Genomic DNA, 21,141 nt, shown 5'->3' with positions numbered 1-21,141 from the left:
GGGACGCAGCAGCGACAGCAGTAGGCGCAGTCAGTCGCGCAGCATCGCGCTCAGCTCCTCCTTGAGCGCGCGGAACGACGGCCGCTCGTCCGGCGACTGCCGCCAGCACGCCCTCATCACCTGCAACATCAACACATTATTTTTAAATACCTCAACTAAGCCAGCGCCCCAGACACTAGCATAGAAATAGCTAGTCACTTAGTGGATAAGGGGTTTTAAGCTAAATAAAACCTATAATAAATCTTTCGAATTCTTAAATGTAGCTATTTGGAGTATTCAATGATACGACAAAAGTAAAACAGTCTTACGTCTAGTAGTAGTAGTACTTAGTCTTATTACGAAATATGAAGATATACAATGATTGCATGGAGTTTCCAACATTGTATTATTTATCTTTATCCAAAGAAAAAAAATTTCGTATCTATAAACGTGTCATAAATAAGAAATAAAAACTTACATTATAAATTTCAATCAAGCACCCTTTGGGCCTCTCGAGTACTTGTCCCTTTTGCACCATGTCGACCACGTCGTTGTTCTTCATACGCCCGTAGGGCACTTTGCCGCACGTAAACACCTCCCACATTAGAACACCTGGAATAGTAATTTTACACAATATTTAAAATGTAAGTCTAAATCTAATACTATAAACATGAAAGATTTGATTGTTTGCAAAGACTAGGCTCCAAAAATACTGAACCGATTTGAAAATTTCTTTATTGTTTATTTTTTTTTAATTCTCCGAGGACCAAGTCACGGGTAAGTGCTATATTTTATACTATTTCTATCTTAATAAGCTAGAAAAACATTCTACGAATTTAAAAATAAAAACTTAAAGCCAGTAACACTTGATACGACGAAACTAGGTTGTGTATTTTAACTTTTTTAACATGTTTCCATACAAATATGTGCTTACCGAATGCCCATATATCTGATTTGGATGAGAATCTCATATAATTGAGCACTTCAGGTGGAGCCCATTTTATAGGGAACTTGGTGCCTCCAGAACTCGTGTACTGGTCGTCTAATACATATCGAGCCAGTCCGAAGTCTGCTACCTGAAATGTTATATACAAAATGTTCATACTAAAAAAAAACAGTTCAGGCAGGAAATAATACTAAACATCCGAAAGATCACTTTCGTAAGAGTTTTAAAATTATGATAAATTTTGCTCACCTTGACAACGTTAGCTTCACCGACTAAACAATTTCTTGCAGCTAAATCTCGATGGATATAGTTATGCCTTTCTAAATACGCCATTCCTTTGCAAACCTGAAAGTATACAAGAAATATTATACAGTCAATCATCAACAAACAATTACGTACAGTACATTAAATACGGTCTATGTGTGTATTATTGACAAAAACGACCATAATTACGACCGTATAAAATAGAGAGATTCATATCCCTAGTCAAGATGGAGACAAGAAGCTGATATTAACTAGACAACGCGTCTGCTCCAATAATAGGACTAGACATATATAAAGCAGGAAGAGCTGCTCGTCTTACGTTGAGACGATCACTGAATTCTATTTAATGGCCAGTCTTGGCAATTTGTCTTCTTAATTTCCGCCGTATTGTCGTTAAGGGTTGGGGTTGGTATTAGTGAGAATTCGAACTAATAATAATGATAGAATGAACCATAAGAAAAATCAGTCAGAATTAAATGTCAGTTCAAGTTTTAAGGAAAGAAAAGCTGTAATTAATAATAATAATTTAATTAATATTAATAAAATAATTTATAAGAAATGACAATAGAGGTCAGTGAGTAGTATATAGCGAGGAGTTGAACGTTGGTTAAACCGCTTCGCTTTCCGGGAGTTGGTGGTGGCCGTATGACGTGGTGTGTTGGTGGTGGTGGTGGTGGTGGTGGTGAGTACCTGCAGACACATGTCGAGCAGCAGCGCGGGTCCGAGCTGGTCAGGCGCGGCGCGACGCAGGTAGTTGAAGAGCGAGCCGTTGCACATGTACTCCGTCACGATGTAGATGGGCCGCCGCTTCGAGCACACGCCGTACAGCTGCACCAGGTTGTCGTGCTGCAGCTTGCTGTAATATTACCATAACGTAGGGTCATATTTTTGAAAAGACAAACATAACAAAGAATAGGAACATATCCACAAAGTTCCAAACAGTTCGTTGTAATACGAATAAATTGCAGGCAATCTTACTTCATACTAATTTAACTAATTTGTTTAGATGGATGGATATATATTATTAGAAGTTATCTGCAGAACGGCGGCATTGATTTCGTTGAAATTTACCACATATAAAACACAGTCTGTAAGAAGACATGGGCTTCTAATTAAGTTTTTTTTTAATTCCGCGCGGACGGAGTCACGGACGACAGCTAGTGTTATCAAAACGTAAATTTAAAACTTACTAGGGAAGGCGCTCAGTATATATTTAACATCAAATATCTACAATAAGGGTCTCCCTTAGTAGGCAATAAGCGTAGTTACTTACGTCATAACTTTAGCCTCCTCGATGAAGTCGTCTTCAGACATGGTGCCCTCCTTCATCATCTTGACGGCTGCGTCGCGCGTGCCGAACAGCTTGCCGCGCCGCACCACGCCGAACTGGCCCGCGCCCAGCTCCTCGTGCAGCACCAGGTCGTTCGGGTCTATCTCCCATTTGTCTGCAAACGACCACATCACATTACTATTTTAAAATCTTAGCATTATAAATCACATTATTACAGCTATTTGTTGTTGATCCAAAGGGAAAACGGTTTATTATTATTTTTTTAATTACTAAAAGCGACGCGTAGCAGGTCGTAAATAGCTTCTTACCTTACCTTACTGCAGCGAGTAATAAGACCGCTATGAAGCAATGGTTTTGACTCGGTGGAAACGAACAACAAAGATCTTACTTCTTATCTTACTAATATTATAAATACGAATGTTTGGATGGATGGACGTTTACATGCAGGTATCTCCAGAACGGCTTAACGGATTTCGATGAAATTTAGCATAGATTTAGAACATAGTCATAGACTAATAATAGAGTTTTTTTTGTTATAATTATGATAGAACGAACCGTGTGAGAGGCCCGCGGTGGCGGGGGGACGGTCGCAGGGCGTGGCCTTGAGGCGGGAACAGAGTCCGCCGCTGTTGTGCTTGTGGTAGTTGATGAGGTCGGGTATGCTGGCGCAGCAGTGCTTGTCGGACAGGTAGTACTCGCCGCTCTCCTTCTGCTTTATGTGGTAGTGCTTCGTCTGCGGGTGGATACTGTACACACAATCATATATAGTCTTAAACAATATGAACGACTATCTCTTTTTTCGTAATTTCTATTACCAGACTCAATAACGGCCTGGGAAGGACCAGAATATAAAATAGTACGGATGTAAAATTAAACGGAAGCTATAAAATTTTCTTCTATCTGAATATTTCTTATTTAAAGGTTTTATTACAAAATTACCAACCTTTTTATTCTTTGTGATGAAACAGACAATATCTTTTAATTATATTTGAATATAAATTCAGTAACAAAGTATGTTAGGCACGGTGAAAATAGTTGCAATACTCACACTTTGGTATATAGCGACAATGTGTACATTCCTTTTGTTGATGAGTTCCGTACAACGAAACATCCCTCCTTGTCCTCCTGCTTGAGCAGGGACTCTGCGTGTTGCCGCGACATCTCACCCACGTACCATCTGCAAAAAATAACAATATTTATTTAAAAAATTCCTACCAATTACTTAAAGAAAAAATAGTTATTTTTATATTATCAAAGTTCAAACTTACTCATATTTCTGCAAACCTATCGTTTCTTTTTCTTTGACGTAATTACTAGGAATGTATCCTACGGACCTGTAATTAAAAAAAAATTAACTAAGAACAATTTTAAATGCCAAAGGGAGGAAACTAAAACAATTGCTATTGCTTATGAAATTTAGATGAGATAACGGTTATAATCTTAGATCTTAGTAATATTATAAATACGAATGTTTGGATGGATGAATGGATGTATGAATGTTTGTTTGAAGGTATTTTCAGAACGACTGTATGGATAACACTGAAATTTGGCAAGTATGTAGAACATAGTCTGGAAGAACACGTAGGCTACTTATTATGTTCTTTTCCAACACCGCGCGAACGGAGTCGCGGGAAGCATCTAGTATTCAAATAACTATGACGTTTCATTAATTGGAAATATGTATTCAAGTTTAGTATTTGGTGCCTATCAAGGGTAATTGCTCTATGTTTGACACATTCCTTATACAAGTTGATATGCAATTTCAATAATACTAGAAATCTCCTAAGAAAGCGAACGACATGGTAACAACACATCGCACTCTATTCATGACATCATTGTAAATTAATTGCCCACTATCAATTAATTGCTCGCCTGCATATCACTAAATCCAAAAACTTATGTAAATATTTTGCCATACAAAATGGGCGTTTGAAATTATAAATTACATTACCCGATTAAGACTTTATTTAAATTAACACTATGAATATGATAATAATTTTACTGACAACATCGATTAAGCTGCTTCTTTTAAGGATTTAAATTATTTTTGGATATTTAAAAAAAAACATACCGCAAATCAAACAGTAATTTGAATTCAATTAAATGCAAGTACGAGATTGTTGTTCAGTATCTTTAAACCCCTTTAGTATAACGACATCGCAATCGAAAAAGCTACATCCGATGCGCCCTGCGAGGTGTGTTACTAATATTATAAATGCAAATATTTGGACGTATGGATGGATGTTTCTCAGAAGATATCTCCATAACGTCTGCGTGAATCTAGCTGAAATTTGGCATAGATATAGAACATAGAAAGAACACATAGGCTACTACTAATTAAGTTCCTTTTCAGGCGGCAGACGGAGTCAGGGGCGACAGTTTATGAAATAAAAGAAAATATTTTAAAAGAATTTATTGTACTTACCCATGTTCATCTTTAACTTTCCACCAATGCTCCTGAGAGTCATCGACCACTTCGTACTCGGCGCCCTAAAATAAAACGGCCTTCAATAGCAATTGTAAAAAACAACTTACTAATCTGTTGCGAAAGTAATAAGGCTCCTATTGGACATACCTTCTCCAGTGAAAGGTCGCCGTTTTCGATAGCTTTGAATGGATATAACGCCACTACTACTTTGGTCTTCTGTTTCTCCTGAAAAATTAATTATTAAGAAATTTATTTCTTTAGAAAGTGATTACTTGCCGATTACTTGTACTTCTTACTAATATAATAAATGCGATTTTCTTACTAACAACAAAAATGCAAAACTTTAGATGTATGGATGTTTGTTGGTACAGATGTAGAGAATATTTACATTATTTTTTTATAACACGCGGATTGAGTCGCTAGTGGAAGCTTTTATAAATCGATGTTTTGCTCACCTTTGGTTTGGAAGATGGCGTGCCGGGCGGGGGCGCGCCTCCCCCGGGCATCGTGACCGCCGCAGTCACCGCTGGAAAAATATTTCCTTTATTAATAAAGAATCAATATGTTCTTAACTTGGGTTTCCGCGGTAGAACAATATTTTGTTTAATTTTTTTAAGAATTAGACATGTTGTATGTGTTCGTCAGTAGTAACTCCGCGGTCGATCGGAAATATATAAAATGTTTATTACATTTTCAATTCATGTACATTCATATCGATTGTAAAATCATACAAAATGACAAAAAGGAATAATTCAATCGACCATCGATCTAGCGGATAACATTCGTTTCAAGAAATACGAGTGTGTTTAGTGACTTTAAAAATATTTTTTTAAGACCTCTTAGAAATATACATATGTGTTATAACATCGGAATAGGTATCTCTGAAATATTGAACTTGAAGGAAAAGTTAAGCTATTTGTCATTTGTAATTGTTTAGTGACCAGATTTATGTTTTGTTTTCATTAAATTATAATGATAAATAATCACTATTAATGTCGTCAATTTTTATCAGCGTTTGAAGGAAAATATTTCTTTTGCGGGGATTCCCTTTAACAGCAACTAGAAGGTTATTTTTCACATTAGCTCTTCATGTGTTCAGCGTAATTTATTTTTATCGAACTACATCGTGTACTTATTAATTAGGCTTTATTGATAAGCATTTATTTCAGCTCTGGTTCGCAGAATCAACCACAAACGTGTTGAAACTTTTTCATCGTCTTCAGCTTTGCAATATTAGTAAAGATATCAAAAAATAACATCGTAAAAATATACTTAAAACGAGTGACATATTGAATAAGGTAACAATGATATAAAATACAAAATAACACGTATAAGTAATCAAGTTAACAAGAGGTTATCCTTGCAACAGCGTGCTGTTTGCAAAAATGTATTAAACTCAGTTGTGTAATGAGTAGGTCCTTTAGGCAAATTATTTATTCACTGTAATACATTCGTGTACTAATATTTTGGTGCAAGCAATCTTATTTTTATCAAAAGGAATTGTTATGGATAACAAAAATCATGTTTAGAATTTATTATTCGCAGTAGCAAAAATAATTATTTGTTAGGATTTTAATTAAGCTGCAACACCAAGGTACTTGTGTTTTGTTTTGCATTTACATGAAAAATGGTCCAAAATAAAACCTAAACTTAAACCATAATTAGACTTAGTAATAATAATAAAAAACATCATAAACAAATCCAGGATATCTCACATTGCAAGAACATCATTGCAATCACGAGCACTGGACGACAGATAGAAACAGGATATCACTGCCAATTTCGCAATTCACCGAAAATCACAATTTTTAAACACAAACACCGTATCACTTTACACAAACCGATTGCATTGCGTACACCTGATCGAGAGACAAGAAAGTGAGTGCAGCGAGTGAACGCAACCGGTGTCGACGAGGCCATTGCCTAAAAAAAAGGTCAGCCAAATTATCTGAAGCATTACCCTCTAGCGCGGGCAGGAAGGAGGAGAGCGAGAGACAAGGTATCTTGGACTTCTTCTTGGTGACCATGGTGTCGTCGACTTTGGTCTGCAACATGTGTGGTTAGGAACGGACGTCCGTCGCGGCGCCGCACCGTCGACTGTCGACTGTCGAGCGCCGCGCGACGTGTCAATGTACCGTTGCAATGGTCCAAGTAAGGCGCGCTACATAATGCTTGCTTGCACTTACTGTTACAACAAGACTTATATTTCAGCCAAATAAATCGATTATATCAATTTATATAAGAATTATTATGGTCAAATGTAACGAAATGCCTATTTTTTCATAGAGAACAAGTTTACACTTTTTATTTTGTATTAATCGTATCCCACAAATAACAAACATCCTGTATCTATTTAGTACAGAACTTTAAATGTGATGGATGTGTGTAAATACATTTTTGTTAACAAAATATCCACATTTTACGCAAGTGAGAACTTATAGTCAATAATGCTGCAATAAAATAGCGTCATTTATCTTCATGTCTTCTCCGTATAAATTAAAATAAATTTAAAGTAACAAAAACGCTGTGAAGTATTTGGAGTTGTGTAATAATAGAATTCGAACGTATTAAACACGGAGAACGAGCCTTTAGATATTGAGACGAAGCAGTGAGGGTATTAAAGATGGTCGCACGCGGCCTACATTCACCGTTCGATGCTTACGCGCAGGCGTATCTTACCTCTCACTTTACAAGCCCTACACACCAAAAGAGGGAAGAAGACGAAAGCTTTACGTCATCGGACATGAATAAAGCCTTGCAATCTTTTGAACAGAGACCTAACACATTAATAATAGGGACGAGTTTCCTGCGAAGAAATTATTGATAACTCTACATTGACATAGTTGCTGAATAGTATTATACATTTATTAATATGAAACTGTTACTTTTAAGATTATAAATAAAAGTAAGATTCAAATTCACTTTTAATAGAATTTTTATAGTCTGATATTATGACGAAACTTTATGTCTGTTAGTACTGAATATAATATTTAGACTTAAATCTTAATATTTTTCAAACGATTCTTCAAATAACTGCCTCTATAGATGCTTACATTACTATAGAAGCTAGAAGCTAAATTGGCAGGGTTGTATTGACAATAAGGCGTTTTATTATTAGTATTTAATTTTTACGACGGAAATAACATCGTTATTCGTCAGTTAACGTGAGCTAAGCGCCACTCATAATTATGTAATTAATGTTTATATCGAGGTGGTTAGACGAAAAGCAAATAGTATTATATATTATATTCAAAAAACTTAGTTCAATGTAGTAAAATAAGGTTTCATTAAGGAATATAAATATTATGATAAGAGAGTTCGAGAAATGTGAAAATTAGTCCATCAAATTCTAAATAAAAAAGGCCGTGGCCTTAATAGATTTTGAATAAAAAAAAGTCAAGTGAATGCGTATGTAAAAAAGTGGTGTATCGTTTTATAAAGTTAAGCTTAAAGCATGTCAAGGTGATCGTATAGTACACCTACGTGATTTATTTTGATGAGATTAAGCATAGCTTCGATTGTATAGCGATCCGACATCCGATTTGAACTTACTTGAATGGATTCAAATCCTTTGCGTTAATGTACCTTATTATATAACCTAAGGGCAATAGGACGCGATTTATTTTAGCCCACGATTTGAAAAAAATTGATAACAATTCCGTAGACTTCGCTATAGAAGCGATGTTTGCTTACAAGATTTACTTGTTGCTGAACTGTATTAGTTACTTACGTGTGGAATTGTTGAGTGGTAGTATGAGGTCGTTCCGCGTGTCAGGCGGTTCGGGTGGCTCGGGCAGTGGCCAGAAAGTGGTGAGCGAACACCCGGGCGCCGAGCGCCTCTCGTCCTGGCAGCAGCCCCAGCGGCGCGCGCACCACGTCGCCGGGTGGTAGCGCGCGCGGCGTGAGTTCGACACGCACACTGCAAAAACACTATTGTTATAAAATAATTGTTCACTAAATATATAATTTTTACACTAAAACTTAACAGTAAAAGTACCATCAACGTCTTGATTAGTAACTCTGGTTATTAAACAGCTAAATTGCCGCCTCATTTTCTTACTTCTACATATAAAAAAATAAGAGTAAAGGAAGTCTTTAAGAATTATAGTATAGTTAAAGCAATTTATATATGGCTATAGTTTATTTTAATTCTAACAAAAATTTTGTTGTTTACATGCAAATGGAAGTCCCAGAAAACAATTTGAATTCACATTATCAAGTGACAGTAATCAAGTCATTGCATTGCATATTAAATTTTACCTTCAACGTTTCCGCAAGTCATGTTTTGGTAGCTACTAAAGAGACGTAAAGCTATATATGACATTATTTAATGAATAATTTTTCCATGTGATATTATAATATTTAGCTATTTTGCACAAAAAAATAAGATCGAAAATCGAAACATCTACGTTCATCTTTTTCATTTGCGGGAGAAATAATTCACAGAAGGCAGGTGTTGATCTGTTTATCAAATTACGATCTGTTTTTCTCAGGGGTTTTTACATTTAATAGTTTCTATTCATTGTTAACACCTGCAGATGCTACGTTTTTAATTGCAAGTGTTTTTTGTAAATGTCTTATCTGGATATAGCTACAGAAGACTACATTTGAAATGTTAACTCTATGCATAAACAATAAAAAAATTAAATTTGACTTGTAACTACATAACCCTAAGCTAATAAATTTGTATTATTATATAACTAGCTGTGGCCCGCGACTCCTTCCGAGCGGAATTAAAAAAGTTAATAAGTAGCTTATGTGTTATTGCAGACTATTTTCTACATCAATGCCAAATTTCATCGAGATCGTTCCGCCGTTTTGGAGATACCTTCAAACAAACATCCATCCATCCAAACATTCGCATTTATAATATTAGTAAGATAGTAAGATGAATGGGAAAGCAAACATTGGTAAAATCAAAAAGACCGCATATATTCTTATCAAAAGCAAAAACTATAGTAACCTTTTCAACTTAGCATTGAGTAAAATTTAAACCTCCCTTTATTCTTGTACACGTAAGCCCTCAACAGATTTACAGTTATGTGGGGGTGAGCTCCTGGCGCACTAGCAAAGGCGATTACTATCTAAATGAAAGGGTCGTATCCTTTTAAATAAGGACAAAATATTTAAGTATTCTAACCAACACACAAAAGATAAAGTACGTGAAAAATTCCAACGAAAAAGGTTTTACCTTAAATATTATTAATATAATTTGAATTTTTTATAGCATCGTTATTTCTGTAATAAAAACCAATGGTTTAACGGCTGTGGTGTAGCTAATTTTAGTATTTATTTAGGCCTTTTACTATTATTCATTTCCTATGTTTTAGTACTAAAATACTTCCGTTTGATCAACATGATAAAAGTCTTACTCTTTTATTCAAGCTTCAATCAAGGTTATACATCGTCCTATTTTAAATTCATTTGAAATTGAAACGTTAGTTAACAAAAAGTACAAAAAGTTTCTCTATGCTGGTAACAAAGGTGTGACACGATACTACGTTATTCTTTTAGTCAGGCAGCTTCCTTTCAAACGAGGATGTAGGTGCTACAAACACTTCTCGAACGAACAATGGACTTTTTAAACAACTTTTTAGGTTAACCGGCACTTTTTCCTGTTCTTGATATAAATATTAAATATAAACTGCAGTACTCAGAGTTAATTCAGGATAATTTAAAGATCAATCAGCGCTCTAAGTGACTCTAACTCTGAGTACGGTGTGACAATAAGTAGTCTAAACGAGTTTAAGATCGACTAAATAAAGTCATGATTAACGCAATGCATGAATAATATGAAGAACAAAATGTTACTGGGGTTACTAGAGATCGAACGGTATAAAATTAGCTCTTAAAGGTTGAGTCATCCAACTTTCATTGCTTCACGAGAAGAGAGAAAGGAAAATAAATCAAGTCAAAGAATTCTATTATAAAGCTTGTTAATTTGTCACGTTAATCTGCGATGTCTGTGACTTAGTCATAATAAACCCAAATATTATATGTTGCTATGTTTTTAAATGCGTAATACATCATAAGCATAACTAAATTACATCTTACAATGCTATATTAAAGCAAACGCCTGCATAATAATTATAGCAAAGATTTATTTACATCGTAAACATTCCATTGCTTGCTTTTAAAAGAGTGCCTATAAAATAAACTGATTTTTTATACATTTTAACATTATATTTATTTTTTATATTTGAGATAAACAGTTAAACTGAACCCCTTTGTTTCATATTGTGACTTGACTTAGGAAAGCTTAGTCCGTGTTTTGGAAACGGAATCCGACCATAGGTATGACAAAACAAATATAGCTATAGTTCAAATAACTTAATACCTAGGTGCTGAAAATGGTATAATGTATTAAAATTAACAAACAATTATTGTCAGTGCCTGGCTAGTTGCAGTATCATGTTGTCTGTTTATGGATGAAAGTCGCTTAACATCAGCTGATCTGTTCGCTCGTTTCGCGATATAAAAAAAGTTAAAGTTATTATCAAACATACATACCAGTTCTTATAGCGTGTATCCAACGTAATCTCTCACTGTGGTCGCCGGCGACTAGGTACAGTGTGTAATCTGTGTTGTTCTCCGTATACGATACCTATTTAGAAATACAGCCACTTATTTACAACTAAATGTACAATACTTTAAACGTATTTAATTACGATTTATTTTAGTACAAAATATTGACAAAATTAAAACAATGTGCCTTAGCGTACCTGAAAAGGGTACCTATATAAGGGGCTTTTGTCGCCTTCCTCGTCTGGTATTTGTTTGCTGAGTTCGCCCAACTGAGCGAGCTCCACAGTATGAATGGTACCCGTAGGAATGCGACCGCGTTCTTTCCGCCTCTACAAAAAATAACGAATAAATTATTGTTGTTACACGAACACAACAAACCTTATGAGTATTATGTAAAGCTCTGGATAAGATTTTTGAATAGACCGTTTTACATAACTGACACATAGTTATAGAACAAGTTATAGAACATTTATAGGGAATTACTATAAACTATAAAACATAACTCTAGTATGAAGCTGAACCAAAGAGATTCAAATATAATATTAGTTATAGAGCGGACATTAAGAATAATTTCTTTTAAATATTTTAAGCATTATCGCACATAGTCATCAGTACAACTATTTGTTACCAGTGTCAAACTAAACAACCGAAACTTTACTGTAGTAGTTTTTTTGGGCATACGGTTTGGTTTTTAATGTCCCGTCTATTAACATATCATTTGTTGACAATCAATTTGATTTCAAAAACTACAAAAATATTATAAAAAGTGTAAAAATATTATATCCTTATCTGTAGGTATTCAGGCAATGCAAATGAATACGTTTTACATGAACGTTTAATGCAGGTATTGGGGTTGAATGAAATAAATTAAGCAAGGTGCAGTACACCGTATCATGGCAGGGAGCCAACGAGAAAGGAAACACGCCGGGAAATCCAGCGTTGCTTTCGACAACTTATCGGCTGATACGAACAGTGACGTAACAGTTGCCTAGACAAAGTGTATTCGCTCCGAATCGATTCCATGACGAACTTCAAAAATACAACTAAATAGAACTGACAAATGATAATCAAATGAGCTATCAAAAGTTATTGTCAGTTCTATACATTTTTGAAGTTCGTTATGGAATCACTTCAGAGCGAATGCACTTTGTCAGGGACCCAATGTTTACCAAACCAAACAGCTACAATAATAAGTTCACAAAAATAAATTATAAGTTAACCGAATTACAAATGAAAGCTTTATTGTTAGAAAACTGTAATATGTACCTATCCATTAAGAGCATGGAAGTGTTTTATTTTGAGTGATATAAGAAATTCTTTGAAGCCAGGTGTTTAACTAGGGATAAACGCTACCAGCTGTCCTTGTTTTTACGCCTAAGGTATTTTATTGTACAAAAATATTTTTATTGTATCCGGAGAGTTATATTCGGCGCCAACTAATAATATCTTTAGTTCTTGGTAGTAAAAAAATTTTTCTTTACTAGAATTAATGGTATCAAACAAGTTCTGACAACCTACTATTTTAAGTAAAAACAAACAACGAAAATCGTATAAAACGCAGAACGATATTCTACTTTAATAATCAGGAACAAAATTTCACTGCTATAAGTAGAACAAGTTAAAAATATGCCAAGCTTTGCCGTAAGTACAGCGACTCATTAGCTGTAGCGAGAGAATGAGTCATTCACAGCGCGAGGTTTCACGAGGTGCTTTTTACTGAGCTTTACAAGATGACCGCGTTTTTTTCTATCCTTTAGTCATACGATGATAAATCTCTTGTCATTTTATTGAAGTTATAGACAGATACAATGGGACTATAGTATTAAGTTAGTATAAAATTACTATAGTAATTAACGTAGCATCTTATTAATAATACGAATGTTTAGATGGATGTTTGTTTGAAGGTATCTCTTGAACGGATACCACTGAAATTTGGTATAAATGTAAAGCAGTCTGGAAGAACACAGCCTACTAAATAAGTTTTTATTTAATTCCGAGCGGACGGAGTCGCGGGCGACAGCTAGTGAGAGATAATAGTGGTAAGTTTAAGACGTCCACGTCCCCAATCACGATACATGCTTCAAAATATTATTGGATTTAAACATAGATTTATTTGAATGACGAAAACCTGTTGTGCCGACCCCACATAGAAAGAAATTATGTTTACACTACGTATATTAATCCTACTAGTCCCATCTCCATTCATAATGCCGTATTTTATTTAAAAAAAATTGTCAGTTGTCAGAAACAAGAAAACAAAGAATTGTAAAATGTTAGCAAGGTTCTTTTATATTACATTTTATAGCACAGCTCCTCAAAAGATGTGTTGGTCTGGCGGAGACCTACTTCAAGACAAAATTGTCATTGAGCTGAGATAGTCCCGACTCCACAATAAAACTAAACGTCCTCATTTTGCAGGAACAGCGTCCTCTTTAAAAAAGAAAGTCGCGTATCTTAAAAGTATAGCATAGTAGAACATATTCTCTAAATGTTACTTTGGTAAACAATTTATGTATTGCAAGGCAATAACTTATGTTGTAGATATAAAACGTTTAGCAATTTGATAAACACGTTCCTTATATATTATACACGATAACTAAAGTCAAAAACAATTGGTAAACATCAAATACTGAAATAAAAAATCACATTAGAAAGACCTTTATAATAATCAGTTTGTGTAATAAACAATGCATTCGATCAAAAGCGAAAGCGTTATATTCTCTTCCAAGTTTGATATTACTAAAAAAATTCCCACGTAAAAATGAAAAGCTGAAATATATTTTAATGAATGCAGCGATAAATTGCAGGTTACTTTCGGAAACAGTGACAATGCAAAATCGTTTTACGCTACAGTTGAAGCTAATTGGGTTGCAGTGCGGCACAAACAAAAATCGGAATGTGAATATTCTCCGATCTCGTGTGAACCACCTTCTCCTCGTACCTTCCTTCTCTTTCCATGCGTTAAACATAATATGGTACAATGCAATCTCCTTCGAGGATTTTATATTTTTTAAACCTTCTTAAAATGGCAAGCTTTTTATAAGCGGCCTGCTATTTAATCCTAAATTCGAGTTGCACGTTATGATTTAAAAACGAAATTGCCGGTACAATAACTTTGCTTGGGATCTTCCAAGACAAATGTTTTCCTACAGCCTTGTTTTGTGTTCACGGATTTAGAATTAGTCTCCGACGAATTGTTAAAGAAAGGTTAGCAGTCGTATCGGAAACTAAGTTGAGAAAAGCAATATTATTTCGTCTGCAGCTATCACCGGTAAATTGATTTCCTGCCTGGATGCCGGGGCCGGGTGAGCTTCCAGTATGAGATTTAGATCGTATTGCCGGCTCAATGAAGACAAATCAAACGCACACGGTTACGTTAAATTAAAGTTAATTATGCAGATTATTAAGCTTGCAAAATTCCTACAACTTTAAGGGTTACTGTAAGTAATTGCCGAAGTATTTCAATTTTATAAATCACGTTTGGTTGTCTTTAAATACGATGTATGAACTTGAAGTTTAACCTCAATTATGATAACTCCAGTAATAAAAGGCATGTCAATGTTTATTTTATCGTAAAATTTAATTTAAAGTAACGTTTTAAAAAAAATATACAAAAGTGCTACAATTCAGAATACAAATTGGTAAAAGTTGTAGCACGTAATTAACGCTCTTGACGAACTGCTAATTTGATTCGCGAAAAGATAGCGAAGTACAATTTCAGGAGTTCCACTTACTTTTGTTCTGATATTACTATAACATTATAATTCGTTTATTTTTGAAATTTATAATTCAATCTCATCTATGACAAAATCGTAAATAGAAATAAATCGTAGTAGCAATGTTAGTATGTAGTAGAAAATAAAAAATAAAAAAACAAACAAAACAGTATATTTCAATCCTAGTCACAAAAAGACAAAAGAGAAAATAACATGGGAGAGGACGCAGAGACCCCTTCAAGAACAATTAGCGCGCGCGCCGAGGGCACTTCGTAATAACTGCTCACTGCTTCAATATTTTATCTCATATGGAAATATAAGTGAAAATATTCGAATATAGATTACATTTAAGTTGCATTTTGAGTTAAAAATCGCTTTATTTTATGAATGTGAAGAAAAAGAGACACAGGGAGGAATAAAGGTTACTCTACCAAAAAATAGCATGCAATTAGCAGCCTGGATTTAGTGGACTAGAAAAAAATAAAACTAAATTATATAATACTATCAATTTGTTCTGATTTTTCGAAGTATTTTTTTTATAAATTAAAGTTGGCAACCCTATATTAGTTCGACAGGGTCCGTGTGAACTGAAACCGCGAGCCGTGCGTACAAGGAGGGTCGTTCCCCCACGCCTGTTATGACGAGTGATTCCACTATACCCCATTCAAGTTCTCTATTCCAATAAGAATAATGGATTGCATCAATGTTTGTTCTTTAGTAACAAAGAGCTTTTGTTTATCACAAGATTTAAACGCGATGTCTACTTTCTACGTGTTATATCTTACATCGTTTGCTGACATGCAAACAATATAGGTTATAGTAAAATTGTATAAGGATAACATAAATTATGTTTTATTGTAACATAGCTTAGATAACAAACTGTTTTAAGTCTGTGGAATATAAAAATAATGATTTTCTTCAATCTGCAGTTCAATGGTTTGTGTACAAAATCGATTGGAACTATTTCCCGCAGATATGAATGTGACGCAAATATAAATTAAATGCAACAAATACGTAGTAGCATTTTAGGCTATACCTATCACCGTTTTCAATGATTAATTGCACATTTCTTTATTAATATTCCAGAAGTAATAAATCTCAATTATTCTAAAATTAGTTCAGTCATCACTAATTAAAATTAAAATCAAAACACGAGTCCAAAATGTTTGATAATAATACATTAAACTGCTTAATAGGAAAAGCCGGCATAGTTTTACTTTATCACGAGTCATTTGTTTTGGCGAAATAATGTTACCATAACTAAATATGGAGCCTACAAACTAATAGCTTACATTTCATCAAACTCTAATAATTACTTCGTATTTTAATTACTAAAACTAGATAAAATCACTATTGTTAATACACAAACCGCACCTTTTTAGTTATAACCATAAATGTTTTGCGTAGGTTGCTATCAGAAAATGGAAATGCGTAATTTCGTCAATGGGTTCGTTGATCTTTAGTTATGAAAAATAAGAGGAAACTAACTACTCTACATATATCTTTTATACAAGTTATGCATAATAAAGTATAGATAAGATATAAAAAATATATTACCAGGATAGAAGAAGAGACGCAGTGTGTGGGTACAGACGACGGTGCCGGTGCGGAACTGCCGGCAAGCGGCTACGACCGACAGACACGCCCAAACCGCACATGCGCGGAACCCTACTCACACTTCGACTCCGCCACATATTCGCACCGGACATTTTTAATTAATTTCAAAAGATTTATACGATATTTGAAAAATGTACTATATATTTTCAAACGATTTATGAAACAAAGCTAACATCAATAAAATAAAATATCCGACACTGCTGGAGTTCTGAGCCTAGCTTAGTGTGAAACTCTACATCGCATTTCTACGTCCCTTTACGTATGTAGCTAAGATAAGGTATCGACATGAAAGGTGTTGAGACATTGCCTTGATAGTTCAAAAAATTATAATTCGGACAATCTATTTCATATTAGGGATGTTAAATTTGTTTACAGGTTTGTTGGTTTCCCATGAAGTTATGCCGCAATGGCTAATTGCATATTAAGTGATAGTGATATTACGCTGATGTTTTATAAACCGACTAGTAGTTAGTAGTAGTTAACGAATCAACGATATATTGAAATGTTTCTTGCTTAGTATCACTATTGGACTTTGCACATAAATGCAAAAAATAATCACCATTTTCTTATAATTCGAGAATTACTGTCGTAAAAATAAAATATAAATTTGCATTTTATCCTGGACGCATCGATTCTATCTTCCGCTTCCTCTGTTATCATGCTTTTGTTCGTATTTCAAAGGCTTCTCAAGAGCTCTTTGAGTTGCACAATGGAACTACGATAGTTTGCAAGTTTTTTTTATCATAATCTCCTCTTCGCAATCTATCACATAGAGACACGACTAAACATAGTAGACGTCTTTACAATATTACAAATTATTTTTTTAATTTATTCTCCATATATTCATTTACTAGCTGTCGCTTCTTCCCCGCATAGTTAAAAAAACTTAATTAGTAGTCTAAGTCTTCGTCCAGGCTATGTTCTACATGTATGCTAAATTTCGGCGAGATCCATGCAGTCGTTCTGGCGATGGTACTTGGGTACTTGTATATTATTGTAATTTGAGAATTTGTTCGTACTTATTTATTATTTGTTAAATGAGATGAGATCATCGACATCATTATAATTGAATACACAATCATTTAATTTGCTGTTACGTCAATCATATTCCATAACTATAATATGATTTGTTCTGAATATATAGTAGGCTTCTACACATCTAATACTTCACATTTAATGTGTAGGAAAATATGTTGTCTACTCTCTCATTCTCTTTGAAATGACAGAGACAAAGATATATTTTAATACAAGTTACAGCAGTGGAAAAACGGAACTATAGATAGTAAAACGTAAATTTGTTATTTCATCAATTAATTTCTTAAGTATTTGTACTGTGGAGCTCTTTTATTATTTAAATATTTGATTGAGGAATCATTAATTATTGTTATCAATTATTTTGTACACAATAACAATTCGTAGATTGTTAGTTCACGATATTACATTACAATGAATAACGAATTATTTACGATATTACGCAAACGCTATTTAAAATGTGCTTTCCTCGCATAAAACGAGAATTCGAACAGAGTCGAACTCGAATTAGTCTCGCTATATCGTTTATCAGTCTCATTGGTTAGTAAAATTAATACTTGTACGCTGCATAACCGAAAGCAACATAAACAAATTAAAAGTACAACTATAGTACAGAAAGATCTAAATGGAATAAAATTCTATATAAGTTTAATTATGCATCGATCCCCTCGGGAACTTGTATGAACCGGGAACCTTAATCCTGTTTGCATTTTCCGGTGCGAGGCACGCAGTATCAGTAGTTGACGCGACCGGCTGTGTCCAATGACTAATTCTATATCTTCCGGTTTATCGCAAGCGTTTAACATTTCGATATTCTATAATGCTATTATATTAACAACCTATATTAAGAACAAGCATCTCACAAATCTATCAAGAAATGAACAGACTAAAGCTTTCATAAAACAGTAAATTATTACGATCATTGTTCTCTGCTTGGATTGGATTATACCAACATAGTTGGACAGCCTAAACGAAATATGACGTTTCTCTTCATGGGCGTCGGATCAAATAATATTAGGCGATTCGTTGCTGGTTTCCCCCTTCCCCTATAAAAAAAAATGACCTGCAATTAGAATGCCGTCTTCGGAGGATTTGAAACCAGCAATCATTCAGGACCTGTTAATCACTTTGCACATCTCCATCAATGAACATACCAGTTATACGTATTGATTTAGTTAATATTTAAACGATTTATTTAATCTATGCTCGTAAAATGAAACCTATGTAACACCAGTTAATAATTACGATACTTTGGAACCGGCATGAGTCACATCTACCCGTTAAAAGGTACGTCGAACAAAAGGAATTTTGGAACTTGTGGCACACAAAAAAAAACTATGAATTTCAATTTAAAATAATTGTAAGGTGTGCATGAAATTTAAAGTAAGCTATTTTACGATGTTATTAATCCAGTTCATAAATATTAAAAATTTTAAATGCGATTAACTAAACTAAATTAATTTCACAGAGGAAAATATTTTATGTCCTACCAATTTTATATAATATTTTTCCTTAAATTTGAAAGTTTTTAAATACCAACAATCCAGCTAAATGAGTGATTAACAAAATTTCCTTAACAGCATTCATATTTCTTTGCTTAGTTTACATTTCTGTACAACTAATCCATTTTGATTGATAAAATATATTCAATTATAGATAGTCATAACATTTACTGAGTACATAAAAGAATTTAAAAAATAAGAAAAGTTCATGAAATTCTTATTTTAAATGACTTGTGTATGCGCTAAGTTGTATACTAATACAAATTAGAAATATCACACCATTACTATTGTTATTTGTAATCTATCATATGAGAATAATTATGAGAAAACTATACTGACTTATCTGTCCGTATAGCATTAAAAAAACTTAATAAGTAACCTATATGTTCTACCGACCTAAGTTCATCAGTGCCAAATTCCATTATGATCCGTTAAGCCATTCCAGAGATACCTTCTAACCTAACCCACCCATCTTAACTTTCACATTTATAATATTAGTAAGATATCTCTTATATTTTACAGCAGTTTTAATCTTTTAAGAGGAGCTCTTGGGTCTGAAACTTTCATTATCACTTATCTTTGTGAACAGTCTAGTAGTAACAAGGCGAGCTTCGTTATACTAATTAAAACAATTAAAAATTATATGTTTTCCATACTTTTCTGCAAAAATCTTACATTTTACACATGCGCATGTACAAGTAGATCAAAATAACTTCTTTTTTAATACATTTAAAGATCACAAATTTCATACCTTAGTGACTATGAGTAAACCTGGTAAGCATGAAAATAGAAAAAATATTAAATTTGTAACATTGGTTTGCTATTTTACTATTATTTTGTACTGTAAATTTAAGTTGTAAGGAGTTGTTGAGGTTACTCACCTGGTTATCAGAGTCGTAATAAATAAGAGCTTTCTTTGTAAGAACCAAGAATCTTTTTCGATAATTGACCGGTGTGAAGAGTTTCTTGTTTTGAGATCTTTTAATCATAAACGTTTGGCATATCACCTCATCTTCCTCTTTGGTAGACATTTTAAAACTGAAACAATATAACATAAACCCGTTTTTTTTTAATTTATAGACTTTTATACGGAAAGTCTGAACTGTATTAGTTACTAATTTACAAATTGTAAACATGTTTAATACGCACAATAAAAGGAAAATAGTTATCCGTCCATCAACAATTATTAAAAGTAATCTTTATATTATTTAACGATATCTTTAGTAAATTGCAATTAAATGTTATTAACTATAAGTTAAATAAAAATCATTTGCCATAAAATGATTCAGAAAAGAACATGAAACAACAGGTCGTAGGGCCGGCTATCAAAATAATTAATAAATTTGTCAAAAAAATAAACACCTGTTAGAATTAACTCCACCACATTGTAATTTTTATTTATAAATCCAAAAAATTCAAAAGTTCTATTAATTAGTCACTCAAAACCTAAACAACAAAACAAAACACAATCACCATCATATCGCCATAACATGAACTATACCGACAGATTACAAAAAAAAAGCGAGACGAGACACGAGAAGTGAGAGAAAAAGACACAAACGATCCAAAGACAATAGGGTGGATCAGACAGTACGCGGCAGCCCAAGGGTCTGAGGTGTAATGACCTACTTTAGGCAAAATACTATTTATTGTAGACTTTATTTAGAATTAATCGACTCAGACATTAATATGCTGATATTTCATATTTAATAATTTGCAGAAAATATTAATTTTAAGAATCCAGGCGCGGATCTCATTAAAAATTGTTTACTCTGGTCACACTGCTGTGATTTGTTTTATGAACTCTGATCTGAGCTAATCTGAGCCTTGAAGAAATCAGT

General features: G+C 33.8%; 1 protein-coding gene across 5 annotated transcripts; it reads right to left on the bottom strand.

Moving 5' to 3' along the window:
* Positions 1–6: 6 nt before the first annotated feature.
* Btk29A (tyrosine-protein kinase Btk29A) lies at positions 7–20,818 on the bottom strand. Of its 5 annotated transcripts, XM_013319531.1 has the most exons (17): positions 20,663–20,818; positions 20,182–20,338; positions 11,631–11,762; positions 11,419–11,512; positions 8,639–8,827; positions 5,364–5,434; positions 5,056–5,133; positions 4,906–4,970; positions 3,749–3,814; positions 3,529–3,657; positions 3,036–3,226; positions 2,463–2,634; positions 1,880–2,045; positions 1,175–1,270; positions 914–1,055; positions 458–591; positions 7–120 (listed from the first exon to the last, which is right to left on the bottom strand). In XM_013319531.1, the coding sequence occupies exons 2-17, from the start codon at positions 20,329–20,331 to the stop codon at positions 31–33; spliced, it is 1,965 nt and encodes a 654-aa protein (XP_013174985.1). In that variant the 5' UTR covers positions 20,332–20,338; positions 20,663–20,818; the 3' UTR covers positions 7–30. The 5 variants fall into 5 exon arrangements, with proteins under 5 accessions (XP_013174985.1, XP_013174989.1, XP_013174988.1 ...); XM_013319535.1 differs by lacking the exons at positions 20,182–20,338; positions 20,663–20,818 and adding an exon at positions 20,052–20,069; XM_013319534.1 differs by lacking the exons at positions 20,182–20,338; positions 20,663–20,818 and adding an exon at positions 16,707–16,747.
* Positions 20,819–21,141: the final 323 nt, after the last annotated feature.

Source organism: Papilio xuthus, unplaced genomic scaffold (assembly GCF_000836235.2).
Source record: "Papilio xuthus unplaced genomic scaffold, Pxut_1.1 DF826115.1, whole genome shotgun sequence".
In the NCBI taxonomy this organism is placed as follows: Eukaryota; Metazoa; Arthropoda; class Insecta; order Lepidoptera; family Papilionidae; genus Papilio; species Papilio xuthus.
Note: the sequence above shows the minus strand (reverse complement) of the source record. Positions and strands in the feature narration are given on the sequence as shown.